General features: G+C 35.5%; 1 protein-coding gene across 31 annotated transcripts in view; it reads left to right on the top strand.

Moving 5' to 3' along the window:
- Positions 1–19166, top strand: part of LOC136836319 (regulator of G-protein signaling 9) — a 1320722-nt gene that overhangs the window by 878634 nt on the left and 422922 nt on the right. For all 31 annotated transcript variants that reach the window (XM_067100474.1, XM_067100467.1, XM_067100472.1 and 28 more), the window contains one exon: positions 16482–16578. In XM_067100474.1, the coding sequence (XP_066956575.1) occupies positions 16482–16578 (97 nt within the window). The remainder of the gene's footprint in view (positions 1–16481; positions 16579–19166) is intronic.

Genomic DNA, 19166 nt, shown 5'->3' with positions numbered 1-19166 from the left:
GATAAAAAAAAGCAAGAGGAGAATAAATAGATAAATAAAAGCAAGAGGGAATGAATAAATTAATAAAAAGTGTTCTCTAAAGCTCTGCCGCTGGAGTAAAGTGACATTTGTGTAGTGATATGAAAGAAGGAAAATGAAGTAGCCTTAGGCAATGTGTGAAGAAGGCGGCCCATATCAAAATATTGATCAGTTCTTACGGCGACATCCGTCTCATCCCTGTCTCTTGTTTTGTGCTCTGTCAGCAGGGAAATTCTAACACTTTTTTTACTAACACAAATCGTCGTAAATGAGCCATTATGGAGATATTAATATTTCTCGTTTATTTTTTTCAAAACTGGCCCACTTCTTCCTTCTGCTGTCTCCAACTAGAAATGTTTTTTCGTGCATAATTGGCTGATGACTGTGGAGTAAGAGAGGACTTAATCATGCACATTAGGTTAAATAGGGCTAATAAGCTTGCGTCAACACCTTGTGGTAGTCCACTTCATTCATACGTTAATTATATTTCTGTACCAGAACTGTTTCGTGTCAAACGCATCCGTCCCATTATATCAGTTTAAGTAGTTCATAGAATGACGTGGAGCTTTCGAGTAGCAGACCCACAGAATACAACTACACTAGTTGACGACATTTTGAAGGCGGGATTCGTTCAAAACACGAAATATTTACCTTAAACCTTAATCACGTTCAGGGGATTAAAATACGATTTTCCTGTGTCTGAACGTGTGTTTTGAATGTCTCTGATGTTCAGTTTGTTATCAATGGGTAGTTTTTTAGTTATAAGTGAAATTCAAAGATGTGTTTAACTTCCCCTAACTAGGCCACCAGGTAAACCTTTCCTGGGCTGCGGGATTTGTCGCCCTGGACCCATACACCTAACCTAACCTAGGGCACTTTAAATCAAAATAAATAGGGATGTGACCCAACCCAACCTAACCTAGGGCGCTGGGAATTTACATGGCCAGGGAACAGACTCCCCACCTAAATTAACCTAGGACATTGTAAATTTAATTAAATTCGATTGCAACCTAATCTAAAGAATCTGACCTTAAAAATTGTTGTAAATTACTCCGTTTCTTTGGTTCATCACCCGAGAACTGCCAGTCCCTACCAGGGTGCCCTAGACTGATGGCTGGAAGGGGCGGGGGGAGGGGTTGACAATTCAATGCAGAGAGAATAATTAAAAGGCAAACAAATATCAAAATGAAGATGCAAATAAAGACATGCTGTTTAAATAGAATTCTGTCTGATGTCAATGGACTGTGTCGAAGTTGTCAGCGTAGAAGACAGAACAGAAGTTGATCTGAACGATGCAACTTTGGGAGAGACAGTAGTGTTTAAGAATATTTGGAGAAGTGTTCATTGAGGACATTATAAGCATTGCAGTTAAGAGGTCAAAAAACTGATACTCCAAATAGTAGTGGAAGAGTAACTGAGGAACTCAACAAAATTTAAAGATGTGTTCTGTTAAGGGAAAGGTTCTGAGTTGGTTAGAGGAGTAATTGTTCCATTGCATAAAAGAAAAGGTGATAGAGGTGGCTGTAATAATTATAGCTGCATAACAATTCATAGTATACTGGGGAAGGTGTGAGGCAGGATTTTGACTGAAACAGTCCGACAGATAACAAAAGGACCGATAGGGTAAGAGAGTGTTGGGAGAGGTAAAGGAAGAGGGTCTGAGTATTGGATGTTATGAAACTTTATTGTAAAAGTTTTGGTATTAAGGTCTTAGCTGGATGTGGCAGAACTGACAAAGACCTAACGGGGAAGGTCTTACAGGTCGTAATTGGCATCTGGCTGTCAGAAATTGTAAAAACCAAAACTTGAAAGTCGTTAAGAAATCACAAAGCATATGAAGTTTTTTATGGGGACCACTAGTTGAGAAAGGACGTTTCTAATAAAAGAAATGTGGGTTCCATAAGCAAATCTGGCTTATGTGAGACGAAACCTTTGTATGCTGACTACGCTGTGGTGATACTAATGTACAGTAGTTAGGACACCGCATCAGAGTATGATGAAATACCGGTGGAGTTTTTCCTTCAATTTCTTTCTTTTAATCTTCATATAAAAACCCTTACGGACAGAGTCAACAGACTATGAGCCCAAGAGGGCTCAGAGGGAAATCATCCTGCAGAGAGACAAGTTACGGGAAAAGATGATAAATAAATGAATATGAAGGAACAGAAAATAAAACACTAGCTAGAGGAACAACTGAAATGACATTACTAAAGCTACTATACTGGCCATCGGCACAGACCCAAAGGGTTCTGCCTATTAAAAATTCGTTTATGTTATTAATAAAAGATCCACCAATTCCCAAAAACCAAATCTTAGCTTGTAGATAGGTGTTTTATAATTCCCACAGACAAAGGTTACACTGAAGTTTAAAAACCGACCACGTGTACCTCTGCACCTCTCATCAAGACCACCACAATGACGCTTAGAGAGCAGCAGCTTCTCATAAACCTTAGATTAAACACGGGTAAAAGAAATCGTCAGATATTCTGAGGGCCATGATGATGGACTTAGTCCGTTAGGTATTGCAGCAATGTAAACCCCTTTCTCCGAACAGAAACAACACTTGCAAGCCCAACTAACTTGACGAAATAGTAGTAATCTTAGCAACAATGGAACCAGCTGTCTTTTTTCTTTAAAGATGGGAAAGATCCCGTTAAGATCTGTGACAGTAGGCTACCTCTAAAGCCCCAGAATCAAGTTTTGACTCCTCTAGATCTGGCGGCCACTGAACACAACTTAGGCTTTGGAAAGCATGACTGAAGCAGCACCAAGGACTCGCCACACTGCTCACAAAGACTTGAGCCAAAGGGAACTTAGCTAGAGCTTCTTGTAAGTCTAGCTTGAGTAAAAGGAATTATACGTTTAGATATTGATATGCTGTAATGAAGTATAAACTATGTTGACGAGTTTATAGAATTTCAGTTTTCCCCATAAGATAGTAGTTTTAGTTTTGTTATATATATTTATTTTTGTTATATACAGTATATTTACCATAATTCTGCCTAATCAGAGAGTTTACCGTAGATGTAAATATATTTAGTGTGATTGATTCATAGAATAGTCGTGATTCGTAGTAGTTTTGACATTTTGAAAAAACAACCGCCATAACTCGTCCCGCGAACGTCCAAATAAGTATGCTTTGTTTCATTCGCATACATAAACCAGGAAACATACTGTACATGTCCCTTGTCACCATGAGGCTGTGAGATCACTGTCGTAACGGAAGTGGAGTGCGCAGAGCAACAGAATTAGCACTAATTAGCAAGTGACGATATTTTAGAGAGCATATAAAAGTTAGAAAGGGAAGTGAAAGGAAAAATAATGTTCACGAGAGAAAAGTGAAAGCCATGGGTGGCTTCATTGGTGCAAGACGTAAAACCGCACCCAACAGTAACAAGAGTGAAGGTTCCAGAAGACTCTTCGAAAAATGCTTCCACTTCAGAGACAATCATCTGCAAAGAGTAAGTGTCGGATGTTTCTCCTCTTCTCAACCTCCTCTTAAGACTTAATGCATGTCTTAGTCGATTATTACACCATGGTCTGTGTTTCCTTGTTTACTGTCTCATCCCATATTATTCAAGGATGCATTTAAAACATACATGACTTGTTAATAAAAAAAGTTATATATATATATATATATATATATATATATATATATATATATATATATATATATATATATATATATATATATATATATATATATATATATATATATAGTGAAGTTGAAAGGGTTCTATCAACCAGTAGACATCAGTAGGTGCAAGATGATGGATCAGTCCTTTGTGCCTTTCCTAAGTACTTTATTATTGCTGCAACGTTTCAAGATGTAGAAGTCCCATTTTCAAGCTATACAAAGAGAAGACAAACGTTAAAATGACAAACTCGGAATAAGAATTAGCAGTTAAAAAGCTATACAGATAATATAAATGAGAAGTACAAAAGATAGGGAGGAGTGACTGCCATAAGATGCTAAGGGCACAGACTCCTCAGCACCCTATGGTAGTCACTCCTCCCTATCTTTTGTATTTGTTGTTTATATTATTTATATAATTTTTAACTGCTAATCCTTATTCCAAGTTAGTTATTTTAATGCTTGTCTGCTCTTTTTATAGCTTGAAAATGGGACTTTTAAGTCTTGAAACGTTACAGCAATAATAAAGTACTTAGGAAAGGCATAAAGCACTGATCCATCACCTTGCACCTACTGATGTCTACTGGTTGATAGAACCCTTTCAATCCTCACTATATATATATGTATATATATATATATATATATATATATATATATATATATATATATATATATATATATATATATATGAAAAGTTCACAGGTCCCAAGTATTTCATGAATTACAATACACAGTAAATGTTTAATTAATAAGTGTGGCTAAAGGCACTGTGGGGAACCTTGAAAGGATGATTAGCTGTTGTCTGGCACGTTTCCTAATTAGTAAAACTGTATATGTCAGGTATTCTCAAGACATGGGAACTTCCCTACTTCACAACAAGACTTTGTGAATGCGTTCGCTGGAAATGTCCAGGTTCCAGTTAGTTAATTAGTAGGTGCGTTTCTTTTGGGTGGAGTCCCAGGGTGTGAAGGGATTAGTTATCACACATATGATCATTCGAAGACCAACAATGAACTTTATTAAAAGTCTTTGGTGAAGACTCTGTGGTTTGAGACCTGTTGATTATGATTGTGAACATCGCTGTTTGGAGGTAGGAACCACTTTAGATTTTCCAAACTGTAGGTTGTTTCACTTGTGTCAAGCATTTATTATATTGTGTGTACTTTATAATTAGCATGGGAGGAATTCCCGTATCTTTATTTTTATGTATTTGTTTAACAAGAGTTTTATTTGACTTCTTCGGATGTTTGCTGAGGAAGATGTGAAAATGTACTCATTGGGAATATACTGGACTTTAACTTATTTTGCCCTATTGTAGGATAACGAGGTAGAGAGAACAATTAGTTAGATATGATGGACTTTAATATGTCTGAACGGTTGATGAACATTGTTATTCCATTTAATTCATCTCTTGCTTCTTGCAGTTCAGTTATGTTGGTTATTTTGTCAAGTAAATTATTTTGGGTAAAGCTTGTTTTGCTGTAGACCTGAGAGAGAGAGAGAAAGAGGAAAAGGAGAGAGGGAGGGAATCCGGGTGTATAGGTACAGATATGCACTACCAGTAGCCTTTTGATGCGGTCACTTTCAAGCTACCAATAGATGGGACTTAAACAATGACTTTGTAGAAAAAGGTAAATAATGACTTTTCCTATCGGGTGGGTATATATATATATATATATATATATATATATATATATATATATATATATATATATATATATATATATATATATATATATATATATATATATATATATATATATATATATATTACGTAACAGTGAAATTTATGCAAAGAAGTATAATGTGATGTGATGTGTCTGGTTTGGTACTATGAGAGTTGCTGCTGGCAGAGCTTTGAAGGGGAACCATTGTCTAGGAAAAGTCGTCTGCCATCCAGATCCCATATTCACACGCAAGTGCCAATGGCTGCACCTCCCCCTAACCCCTGTACCCAACGTAGATCTTTGATTTTTCAAGAAACGGAATTTATTTTAATATCCCTGCTATTGGCTCCACTACGTCTTCTGAACACAGTACATCTTATTAATGTATATACATTTTCTTCCCTGAATTGAATGCTATGTGATGGCTTCAGAGATGGGTTTCCAGGTCCTTTCCGACTCTTTCACTGCAAGAGGCCATGTAAATTAGTATTACTTAGGAGAAAAATAAAGGCACCAGACTGTGATTTAGGTTGAACCAGAGAGCGAGAGGATGCCACAGGTTTCACAATAACCAAAGGTCTTCTCTGTGCTTGACAATTTATTCGAAAGACAGTATGGTGCAATCACTGACAAAGATGACGCAAGTGCTCGGGCAAAAGCAAAAAATCAGTTGTTCTCAGGAATATAACTGCGGACCTGAAAATATTATGAATTTCCAGAATATTAGCATTAGTCTACCCAGGAATACTCGCGTAGTCAGACGCTATAGTAATTATGTAATGACATGCGAACTCCTCTTTCAAGGATACAGTCCTTTGTTTTAAGAACCACGTTTTCTTTGACCACCAATTAGTAGACTAGATATATGAGAACATATACTGTAGAGTGCAAAAGGCACAACTTTAGAACATGAAAATCAAAGAAAGGTTTATTACGACGACGAACTCCATAACAATAACTTACTCGCAAATAATAGTATTTTACTTTCAATATATATTTAACTTTTAAACGATACTGACTTCCAGTTTAACACCGATACTAATAATGATAATATGGCGTGTCAGAAGATGTATATAGAAAAATTTGTAATCCGCTGGGATATGATATTCCTGTAAGAAACACTCATCCAGTTTAACCTAAAACACTAAGTGAGACAATGAAAAAATGTGGACACAATAGCATTCGGTTTCACGCAAAAACAGTGTATATAAATAACCCTAAAAGATATTATGAAATCAAAACGATGCGAACTGACAAGGCAGCATCTTCTTTTGATCACTTAACACTCGAATAATATCCCCCATACTTTTTCTTCTATAAACATAAGTTTTTTTTTTTTATTCCAGACTTGTTAAGTTCCTTTTAAATATTCTTCTTCCTTGTTCTAGACCAATCCTCTTCCAAACCTAATTCGTTGTGCCTTGCCCCACTCTCTCTTGTAATGACAACTGAACTTTGGTTGGGACTGCACAGAAGGAGGGGGTTGCAGCTCCACTTAGCGTTCATCTCCTGGTGTTCAGCGCTCTTTTTCCACAAAGTATTACTGCTCTTTCTTCAGAGGCAGCTCCACGGTGCGTAGAGCCTTGGGTGAGTTCAGGGCTTTGGGTCTTGTATGCCACGCATCTTTTAAGTGTCAGTGGTGCCTCCTCCCTCGAGGCTAACCACTGTCGACACGGGCGATCATGTCCCTCTAGTTGTGATGGCCTCTGTCTTCCCAACCATCACTTGTTGCCGAGGCCTACGCGGAGAAACTCTGGAGGAGGACATTGGTCAGGACATCCTAAGGACAGTCTCCAGGACAACGCACAGTCTTCTCTTCATTCCGTTCTGGTATTTCGGCAAGTGTCAGGTGGATGTCGGGCAGCCGCCATCTCTGCCTCTTTGTCACGTGTGCTTGGACTTGGCCGCTATTTCTCGGTGGTGATCTGCGACAGACGACAGACACAAGGGCACCGAACATTTTGGTCTCTCGAGCCGTCCAAGTCTCATTTATGGCAAGGGGGAGAGAGAGAGAGAGAGAGAGAGAGAGAGAGAGAGAGAGAGAGAGTCATGATGGAAACATGAAAAGGGGGTGCAGAGAGAGAGAGAGAGGGAGAGAGAGAGAGAGTCATGATGGAAACATGAAAAGAAAGATCAAAAAGAACCAAAGGCAAATCCGTTTCATCCGAGCAGCAACGGTCCAATTGATCCAAAAATCCTTTTGTTGTCCTGCATCTATCTATCTACATTGTGTATTTATATATATATATATATATATATATATATATATATATTGTATATTTATATATTGTATATTTATATATATATAATAATTTGATTTAAATTACTTGTTTTATATTTTGCTGCTGTTGATATATATAATATATATATATATATATATATATATAAATATTAATATATATATATATATACATATATGTAATATATTTTTTTATATATATATATATATATATATATATATATATATATATATATATATATATATATATATATATATATATATATATATATATATATATATATATATATACATATATATATATATATAAGAATCCCCATCTTCTTAAGAAATTTGGTGATAATGTCGCATTTAAGAACAATAAAACAATAAAACATGTACTTATCAAGAACTCCTCCGACAATACTAAAGGGTTTGTATATAAAATTCCATGTAAGTCTTATGACAACTTTTATATTGGCCAAACGGGAAAAGCACTTGAAAAAAGAATAGAACAGCATAAGAAATGTGTGAGATATGCACAGGGGAACAGTGGTATTTTTGTAGATGTTAGTGAGAACAATCATGCTATCAACTGGGAAGGGGCAAAAAAGGATTGTATATTCTGATAACGCACTAGAAAGGAATATCATTGAATCTAGCTTTATAAAAGAAAGTTACTGCCATAATATGAATATCAGTCAAGGGAAGTATAAACTTGATCCTTTAATATCAAAAGAAATTTGTAAATCATTTAAATTTAAGGCAGGCAGTAGAGATGTATGGAAATCTCGCCTCCCTGACACCTGTCAGGTGTGGATCTGATGTCGCCTAAGGTCGGTATGTTTATCAGTATTGTCCCCTGAAAGTATATTGTGATTTTTAGCCAAATGAGCTTTGAAGGCCACTCCTACCTTGACGCCGGCCTGTGGGTGGATATGTATTCTCTAATGGTTGTGTATGTTCGTCAGTACTGTTCCTGTAGTATATATATTTGTGAATTCTAATACTCTGTATCAGTCCTTCGTCAATGGCTTGGAAATAAGGTCGAAACCGATCAGGACCTACACCCCATCTCTTATTTTTCACCTGTGGTAATAAATGAATCACGTACAAAAAGTGATTATAATTGTATATATATATATATATATATATATATATATATATATATATATATATATATATATATATATATATATACATATATATAGATGGAGAAGTGGAGAAGTGGCGCATCATTTCTATCACTTTCCCATTTTTCTCTGTCTGTATGATTGTGACCCATTGCAGTTGACTGGCAACCATTTGAATAATTCATTGCTTAGAATAGTGCCCGGAGAGGTCCGTTCTCGCGCAAGGTTTCATTCCGGAATCTCATAGGAAAAGAGAGATTGAAGAGGCACCTAATTTCTTCACTTGTTGTCGTGACTGATTAGGCTTATGGTAACAAAGCACAAGTGATGAACAACAGCATTCGGACTGAGATGTGTCGCGACGGACTCGAGTTGGAGATTTGTAGTCTCCCGCTGAATGAGGCCGAGCCAGAGGGAACCGGCACAGAAAAAGTCAGGAAATTCACCTTCAGAAAAGTCATTGTGATTCTTTCTTTGGTTTTGACAGCGATTCGCATGTTTCTTTCTATTTGCTGGTGCCTGAGTTGCTTTGCTTTCTGTCGTTCTCATCACCATTGTTATTCATAACAGAGATGTACCTCAGCCCTTGCTTTCATTCCCCTCCTGGGGTCTTCTTTGATTTTGACCAGCTTCAGGATGAACGATGGCTGCTGTGCCTTCCACCGGAGAAGCGAGGAAACGAAAAGTCCAAAGCGCCTCTTTCCCTCGCTCCTCCTCACACAATGCATTTGAGATATAGGCTTAAAGCCAAGCACTGGAACCCAAAGGGTCATTCAGCGCTACCCCTACAAAGGGAAAAGGAACGTAGTCTTGCGAAAACGGAGTGCTTTCAAATGAACATATTTTCAGTTGTACAGTAGAACAGTCTGATAATAACAACAATATGATGCCAGTGAATATAAAAATATAATTCCTCCGAAACCTGCGTCAGTTTCGCTTATTGTGAAGTTATCGAACTTTACAACATATTATTATTATTATTATTATTATTATTATTATTATTATTATTATTATTATTATTATTATTATTATTATTACCTTAGAGTTTACCTGTTTCATTGCATTTGCTAAGTAACCTTCCGTCTATGCGGATGTTTTCCCTAATATTTAACAACATTGACTTTTCTTAGAATTTCTTCTCAACATTTTTTTGTGACCTGTACTGTTCGGATTTCTTTCTGATTATATAATTTAAAACATCGTCTTTCCAAACTAAGAAAGATTGCCAGCTGACACAGGAGGCAGATGGAGCTGTCATGTGATTTATTGTTGGTGACCTCAGTACAGTAGGCTATATATATGTGTTTGATCTGACTTTTTCTTTTCGCGGTTTTCCCCTTTCCTGATGATGGATCTTATCTTTTTCGGAAGCATTTTCTGTGAGGATGCTCACCTTTGATGACCAATGACAGTTTTCACCGGGATTTGCAAGTGAATGGCTGCGTTTCTACTTCTTCGGTGAAATGAACGCGCTAAAACACTAAGATGCTTGTGAAAAGAAACATTGCTATTTGTCTGTCCTCGTTGATATTTGAGGTTTTCCTGTTATTCTGAACCAGCTAAAAAGGGCAGTTTTGACCGTTCATTTTTGCAGGTGATGACAGAATCGCCATATGAGCAAAGCCATTTCATGAGATAAATATTGGTCGCCGTCCGCATGGAGGATATTAGCTGTTTCCTCTTTTGTCAGCTGATGGTGAGAGCGATCAGGCGAACAGCTGCCTTTCCCTGCACTGGGCTCTGGTCCCTTGACCATTTTAGAACCAGGCGAAAATGGAGCTTCAGAGGTGTATTATGATCTGGCCCTTCGTGGTTGAGATGATGATAATGACCTCAAGTAGTGCAGCTCTGTTGCTGCATCGTGGCTGTTGCTGGCAGGAGTGTTTTCCTAGTGGCACTATAATAGCCAGTCAGCGCTTGTCTCTCCCAGCTTGGATTATCCACGCCCTCATTTTAAGCCTAATCAACATCTTATACAGCAATAGTGTTATTTATCAAGCGTAGTATACGAACATTTACGAAATTCTTTCTCCATGTACGTAGTAAGCTATTTGAACTTGGCAATCTTAAGAGAAGCCTTTCAATCTTTCCATTTTTTCGGCGCACGCCGTGTATTACTTGCTGTAACTTTATCCCTTTGATTTTTTTTATTATTAATACAAATAAACTAAGACAACACCTCTCTCTCTCTCTCTCTCTCTCTCTCTCTCTCTCTCTCTCTCTCTCTCTCTCTCTCTCTCTCCTTAGTGTCGTGAAATATCAGCAGCGCTCTTGGTGACGAGGCTAGAGTGGCAGTGAAAGTATTAAATACAATTGCCATGTTGTCTTTATCGCGTTCTCCAGCCCAATCTAATTGTGACCGGACGTTTATTTTTTTTTTTTTACCGTGTTGCACTTTTAAATGTTTTTAAATGGATCAATAAAAGCCATTCTATTTTTTAAATGGTTTTCAAGTGACAGCGTGAGAATTAGGTGGACATCTTGCTGGCTTCCCTCAAAGTTAACTTGCGGATGGGTGCAGACTTCTATCTCCCCAAGTGCGACTGTCTTTAGGACAGAGACTGTGGCAGATTTAAATTTTTATTTATTTAACTAACAAATCTGAAAGCGTGTGTTTACGTCACATGCGTGACGTCATGATACATTGCAAAATATATGAGGATCGAAGCTAAGCATACAACAAGGAATCATATCCTACTACATGAGGTAGAACTTACAGAATCGCAGTCTCGAGGTAGTTCATTTACTCGTAGGATTCAGTACCAAACATGAGAATAACATTGTTGTACTTATCCAATGCAATATTGTGCAATACCTATGAAATGAACACGTTCACCGCATGAGAATTTCCCGCACTAGTTACAGATCTTGCACTTACATATGAGACATACTGTACATGAGAGGCCCTGCGGGGAGGGAGCCACTGATCATCCTGTTGCGAGTGACAACACCTCTGTTAATCTCTCCTCTCTGCTTCATATATTTGGCAGCTTCCTCTGTTGCATTGTAGGTAAATTATTAAAGATAAAGTTGCAACACCCCATCCCATGTAGGATTCAGTTGATCACGAGTTTTCTTTTTTTCTGAACACTCGCGTTTTTCAACAGAAGCAATATTTCTAAGATGATGACCAGTAGCCCCTACAACATTTTCTGATAGGAGCTCTAGGGGACAAATTGTAGTCCACTGGTACACCTAAGTCAGGCACTTTTGAAACACTGAATTTTGAATGTACTATTTGATCCGAAACAAAGTGTTTTTTGTTGCCGTGGGGCTACAAACCAGCTTATCCATCAGTTGCCTAGCTCAGGTAGGAGGGCTGCTGCAAGAAACTTGGGGGGAAATATTATTGTCTCTGAACACACTTAACAAAGCACAGATTTCTTTCGATACACGCAAATCTTCATAATGAATCAAATCCTGATAGCTGACGTCTTCAAACTAACCTGCTAAAATTATACAAGTAAAAAGCTGTCTTCGTCTCTTACATCAACTGCAAAAAGTGAATACTTGAATAAAGATGTTTCATAATCCTAGGAAAGAATGCTTGTCCCTTGGTGTTGGTGGAGGCAGAACCCAAATTATGAGTGGGCCCTGGGCGGAAGTCTGACTAGGAACTTGAAGCGAAAAAACAAGCCTTCATCTTTACTTCTACTGGGTTGCTCTGAAAATCGTTTTCCACGAACTAGACGTCAATTGTTTACTCTTTAACCATTTACCAACACTTTCATAATTGTATATATATTTTTTCAATATGCTTAGTTTCATTGCTATTCTGAGTAATGTTTGAACAGTTTGTTTTCAGCTGAGTTTTGTAAACTTCACAAACCTACATCCCAGTTTTCAACAAGCAAAAGTGGAATATACACGACTTCCGTTACTGTAAATGTAAACATCTTGAGAAAAGTAAAATAACTTGCACGTAATTTGAAACTGCAGAGTATTCGTGTATCCGGTGATTTGTTTTATTCAAACCTTTAGCCTTAATGGTGTAGCTAAAATTTTATTCTTAATTTCAAAACAAATATGTACAAAGTATAGATTTTAAGAAAGGTTGTTGGCATGGATGAAAAAGGTAGGGATTACCAGCCTTGATAAGCAGATTTCTAGAGTAATTGACCTCATATGCTAATAAGTGTACCACCCCACCCCTTCCCACCTGACTGGCGTGAGTTTTTGATTCCCAATAGCGGGTATATACGGTACGTTTCTCTGCACTGCCCCTACTGTACACCACACACGCTGTCAACTTCTACCACTCTGCATCAGTCGCCTGACAAATGTCTTGGATATAAAGACGAAACTGTTCAGGATTTACATCCAGTGTTTCATTCCCTAGGATCAAGTTGTATACAAAACATGTGTTGTTTGATTATATATATATATATATATATATATATATATATATATATATATATATATATATATATATATATATATATATATATATATATATATATATATATTATATTTATATATATATATATATATATATATATATATATATATATATATATATATATATATTTATATATATATATATATATATATATATATATATATATATATATATTATATTTATATATATATATATATATATATATATATATATATATATATATATATATATATATATATATATATATATATATATTTATATATATATATGTGTGTATTATATATATGTATATTTAATATTTATTTATGGTATATATATATGCATATATATTATATATATGTATATATGTATATATGTATATATGTATGTATATATATATATATATATATATATATATATATATATATATATATATATATATATATATATAATGCTCCTAATCGAGGAAACCACATCCAATAGAATTGCTACTGGTCTTCAAGGGAGTAAGAAGAAGTTTGGGAGAGAAATAGGTAAAAAAAGAAAATCCCAAGCCTTCTTACCAGACATAATAAATGATGTGATTGGTTTTGAAAACATTGCCGAATTATGGAAAGAACGTTATTCTAAACTGTTTAATGACCATAACCATCCTGTCCTAGACCCAGTGGAAAATCTATAGGAACAAATGTAAATGAAATTTCGAATTCTTTAAGTTCTCTGAACACTTCTGGTAGTCCTGACACGATGGAGTTCCTCGTTGGAGGGGTCGGTAGTGTTCTCGGAGCACTCTGCTGAGCCCGCGTTCGATTCTCCGGCCCGCCAATGAAGAATTAAAGGAATTTATTTCTGGTGATAGAAATTCATTTCTCGCTATAATGTGTTACGGATTCCACAATAAACCATAGGTCCCGTTGCTAGGTAGGCTAACCAATAGGTTCTTAGCCACGTAAAATAAGTCTAAATAATCCTTCCTTGGGGCCATACCAGCCCTCTCTCTCTAGGAGAGCTGTCATTGTTAATCAGCTGCTCAGTAGCCTCAGTGGTCTGGTTAAACTAAGGTTTATATATATATATATATATATATATATATATATATATATATATATATATATATATATATATCTATATATATATATATATATATATTTCTGTGCTGTTCACTAGTATATATATAATTAAAGATAACGTTTTTGAAAATTCGTTTTGACATGATGGGCCGACCCTCCAGCACTTTCTTTTGTACGGACAGCTACTACAGTAACTGAATAACTAATCTTTTGTGCTCTGTTATTCTTTGTACCTAGAGTTTTAACGAGCTAAGTTTATATTCATCACTTCCTGTTGCTGTATTTTGTTGTTGATTCAGACTTACCAAGCCCTCTCGATAATGTTATTCAATCGTTATACTCATTTGAACATATCCTTTGATTAAAGATAAATGGACGGATTGGTTTTCAAGAAGTATGTCCGTACAAAGAAAAATGCTGGATTACAGTGATATATCCAATTATAGGCAGACCGCTTTAGCTACTGTTATTCTCAAAAGTTTTGGAACGCGATTGTGCATGAGAGATGTAACTGAGGCTAATCCGGTACCTAGAGTTTTACTAAGTTTATATTCATCACTTCCTGTTGCTGTCATTCAGACTTACCAAGCGCTCTTATTCAAGTTATACTTTCTCCTTTGATTAAAGATAAAAACGCGGATTACAGTGATATATCCAATTATAGGCCGACCGCTTTAGCTACTGTTATCTCAAAAGTTTTGGAAGCGATTGTGCTGGAGAGATGTAAACAAGTACTGATTGATAAGTGACAACCAGTTCGCATATAAACCCCATCTTGGAACGGAAATGCCTGTTCATATTCTTGAACATGTAACCGAGGAGTATAATGTTCGTAAAACACCGGTATTTGCTTGTTTCATGGATATGTCTAAGGCTTTTGATAAAGTGTCTCACCAGATGTTATTTGAAGTACTGTCAAAAAGAAACGTTCCCTGCTATATTGTTAAACTATTACTGTGGGTGAGTAGTAAAAGACTCAGCAAGTGATTGCCAAATGGGGCCAAGCATTTTCGAGTGAATTTTCCACTTCATGCGGAGTGAGACAGGGAAGTTTACTTTCACCTTACCTGTTCAGTGTATATATGGATGACCTCTCACTTAGGTTGAATCAAATTAAAATGGAATGTTGTTTAAACAACATAATTTTTAACCATTTGTTTTATGCCAATTATATTGTTTTATTTGCTATTTCAGTAGGTGGGCTACAGCAGCTTGTAAACATTAGTCGTGATTTTATGTCTGACAGGATTCTATTGTTAAATAAAGACCAAATGAATGATGTGTTCTAAGAGTAAGATCTGTCCAGCTCATATATCACTTACTGTTGTTAACAATGCAAGAATAGATTTTGTACCAATAATAAAATACCCAAGATGGTATTTTACTGCTCAGAATTCTGACGACGCCCATGTAGAATATTTGTACAGAGGTCTATGTGGCAACATGATTTTAATGAATTTTCTAAATGTAGCGATGATGTCAGGCAAATGCTTTTTCAGAATTTTCGAGCAAGTTTTTATGGTGTCTTTAGTTGCCAGACCAAGACAGCGAACCATGAATAAGTTGAGGGTATGCTGTGACGATAGCCTACGAAGGCTCATGGGCATTCCGAGGCTTGCAAGTGCATCCGCTCTATTCGCTTGGTCAGCCGCCTTCTCCCTCCACAATTAAGGGGCAAAAATTTATCATGCTATTTGCAAAGGCTGAAGGATTATAAAAGCTGTATTATGACGAAAGTTGCCCACCAGTTTATTTGTATAATTAAGTTATTTTTAAACACTGGAAAAGCCATGTTTATGCTTAGTGTGTTTGGCGGCTCTTTTATCTGAGAACGTGGCGTTTCTTTAGTGTTTTATTCTGATATGCTACATAATATGTAACTGTCCTTTTAGCATGAAGAATCACTTAGTTTCATAATCCACATCTCAATCACATCATGATTTTCACATCTCTTTCATAATCATTTGAATCTGAATATATATATATATATATATATATATATATATATATATATATATATATATATATATATATATATATATATATATATATATATATATATATATATATGTGTGTGTGTGTGTGTGTGTGTGTGTGTGTGTGTGTGTGTAATATGTATATGCTCGTGTATACTAACTACGTAAAAACTATTTTCATAGTGATCAAAGCTGTTTTAAAAGTGCTGGTATAGAATGTTTGTATACACTTCCCATGAGAAAATTTGCTGTACCAGATGTTTCCGAAGAAAAATACTTGTATGACATCGTTGTTAACCATTCATGTATGTATGTATGTATGTCATGCTCATCTGTTGTTGAAGTGGTTGCAAAGAAAGCTGATGACTTTTGTTGGGGGATTTTCAGATGGAGGCGCTGGTGAGAGAGATGCAGGACCCTGAGACTGGCGTGCCCATCCGCAGCCAGAAGCTCTTCCTTACTTCCATCCCGTCCGCCTTCATGGGTAAGTGTGGCTGATGTGGCCCGCCACCTTCCTGGATTTTTTAGTTTTTCTTTCATGTGACTGATGTCTTTAGAAGAGAGATTCAGAACTTGTCACTTTATTGATTCACAAACTGATTCAGGTTTTTTACTCTGATTGATATATTGGAGAACTTATTCAAACTTTCTTCTTAGCTAAGATATTCACAAACCTGTCCAACTGTTGTCCGTTTTGTTCTCTTTTACTGGCCTGAGATATTCATTAAACCAGTTGTGGCTGGATCGAGGTATTTGAAAAGTATTCCGTCATTGCTGTTGTTTTTATTGATCGATATACAAAAGCCGTTTGACGAAGATAATCATAAACCTATTCAGTGGTTTCCTTCCACTGCCACTGCCACAGATTACACCGATCTCCTCTTTTGACTGATATGCAAAAACATTTGAAAAATGCTGCAATTTAATCAAAATTAAAACAAATATTAATCTCGGCTTCCACTTGGATACTTTCATGCCAATAAGTTTCTATTTGATTGACCAGTTGAGTTATTTTGCTTCCTCAAGATTTTCAGAATCTTACTCAACGGTTCTCACGAAATATTCAGACTTTTTTTTATCTTTTATTATAAAAATACAATTACATTTCAATAATTTATATTATTTGATTAATTCTCGTAATACAAATATATAAATATAAACTTAGACAACATTTTGCTGCAAAATAATACAAATCAAAATCAAAACTTATAATTTAAAAATTCTTTGGTTACATACTTGGAAATATTGCTTGCATATCTATATTTAATATACATCCTTTGTGTTTCTAGTTTCTTTTTCAAAAAATCAATTATATTTTGGCAGCTATCGTTGTGTTTGTAACACATCCACAAACAATACAAATAGCTGGTGATCAATACAATGGCTGTGTTTTTATCAACGTTTGATTTCCCTACTATATCATAGAATAATAGTTTCAATAAACTATAATTATTTAGTTTACAGCATTTCCTTAGAATGGAATTAAACCAATTTACTATATTTTTCTTTTCTCTACAGAAGTAAAAAATATGCATTTGATACTCTGTTTCCCCACATTGGTCACATTTTGAGTCCTCTCTTAACTTCAGCATATGAAGCCTTTGTTTTATTGCTAGTGACTCGTGAATATACCTGAACACAAATTCCCTTTCCTCTACTTTAATGAATTGACTATTAATATTTCTCCAAATATTTTTCCATTTAAGTGTGGGATAATTATTTTCTACTACTGGAATTTCTTTCCTCCAAATGATTGAATACATTTCCCTGTTATTTATATTTGGAAAGAATTTATTGTGATATGCTTTCCTAATATCATCTACTGCCAAAGAATAATATTTAGGGGTAAAATATGCTATTTCTAATAAATTATCTAATTCCATCATACCATTTAATCTTACAGAACAATAATACCTGGTTAACCCGTTACAGTTTACTATACTTTTTAAACAAGTTACACTGAAGATTGCTCTTGCCTTTTCTTCAATACTTATTATTCCTAAACCCCCTTCTATTTTTGACAAATGCAGGGTACTACGTTTTATAGGTCGATACATACCACACCATATATACTTGGAAATAATTGCATTCGCCTTTTGAGCTTGTTTTTTGCTTAACGGAAGTATGTGAGCTACATACCATATTTTTGACAATATCAAAGAGTTGATTATTAATGCTTTCTGGTAAAGTGTTAAATATCTTTTACACAACATGTTAACTGCCTTTTCAGTTTTTTTCTGTATATCTGACCAGTTTATTTCACAAGTTTCCTCATATGAATTGCTGAAATAAATGCCTAAAATTTTAGCACAGTCCACAACTTTGAAACAAGTTAACTTACAGTTTCTTCTGCCGGGCCATTCACCTATTCCTAAGATGACAGATTTTTCTTTATTTAATAATGAGCCAGTTGCTGCTTCAAATTTCTTTATTTCATAGTGAATCTCTATTAATGAATCATCGTCTGCAAAGATTACTGTTGTATCATCAGCAAATCCCTGTACTTTAATTTTGTCATTGTTTGCAATGTAGGGGGTACAATTTTTTATTGTTTTTTAATGCTGGTACAATGGTTCTTGGAAAATGACATACAATAACATTGATAGTGGACAACCTTGTCTAACCGACCTTCTTACATTAAAGGTGCCTGTAAATAGTCCATTCACACATATCATACTTTTACAATCTTTATTTAATATTTTTAACCATGTAATAAATTTTTCTGAAAATCCAAACTTTTCTATAATTCTAAAAAGGAATGGCAAGTTCACCCTATCAAAAGCTTGGACCAGTCCAAGTTTAACATCCCTGCATTCAGATTATTTTCCCTTACATAATTTATTATGTCTCTTATTGTATTATTGCAGTGAATTATAGATCTGTTTGGAACACCACAATGTTGTTCAGGTGATATGATTTTTCCAAGTACAAGTTTCAACCGATTTGTCATTGTTTTTGCTAGAATTTTATAATCAACATTTAACAGAGTGATTGGTCTCCAGTTTTCAATCAGTTCCAAATTTCCACTTTTTGGACATAGTTTTATTATTCCTAAATTTTGTGATTCCGATA

Source organism: Macrobrachium rosenbergii, chromosome 56 (assembly GCF_040412425.1).
Source record: "Macrobrachium rosenbergii isolate ZJJX-2024 chromosome 56, ASM4041242v1, whole genome shotgun sequence".
Lineage (NCBI taxonomy): Eukaryota > Metazoa > Arthropoda > Malacostraca > Decapoda > Palaemonidae > Macrobrachium > Macrobrachium rosenbergii.
The sequence above is the reverse complement of the archived record's forward strand: the minus strand, read 5'-3'. Positions and strand labels throughout refer to the sequence as shown.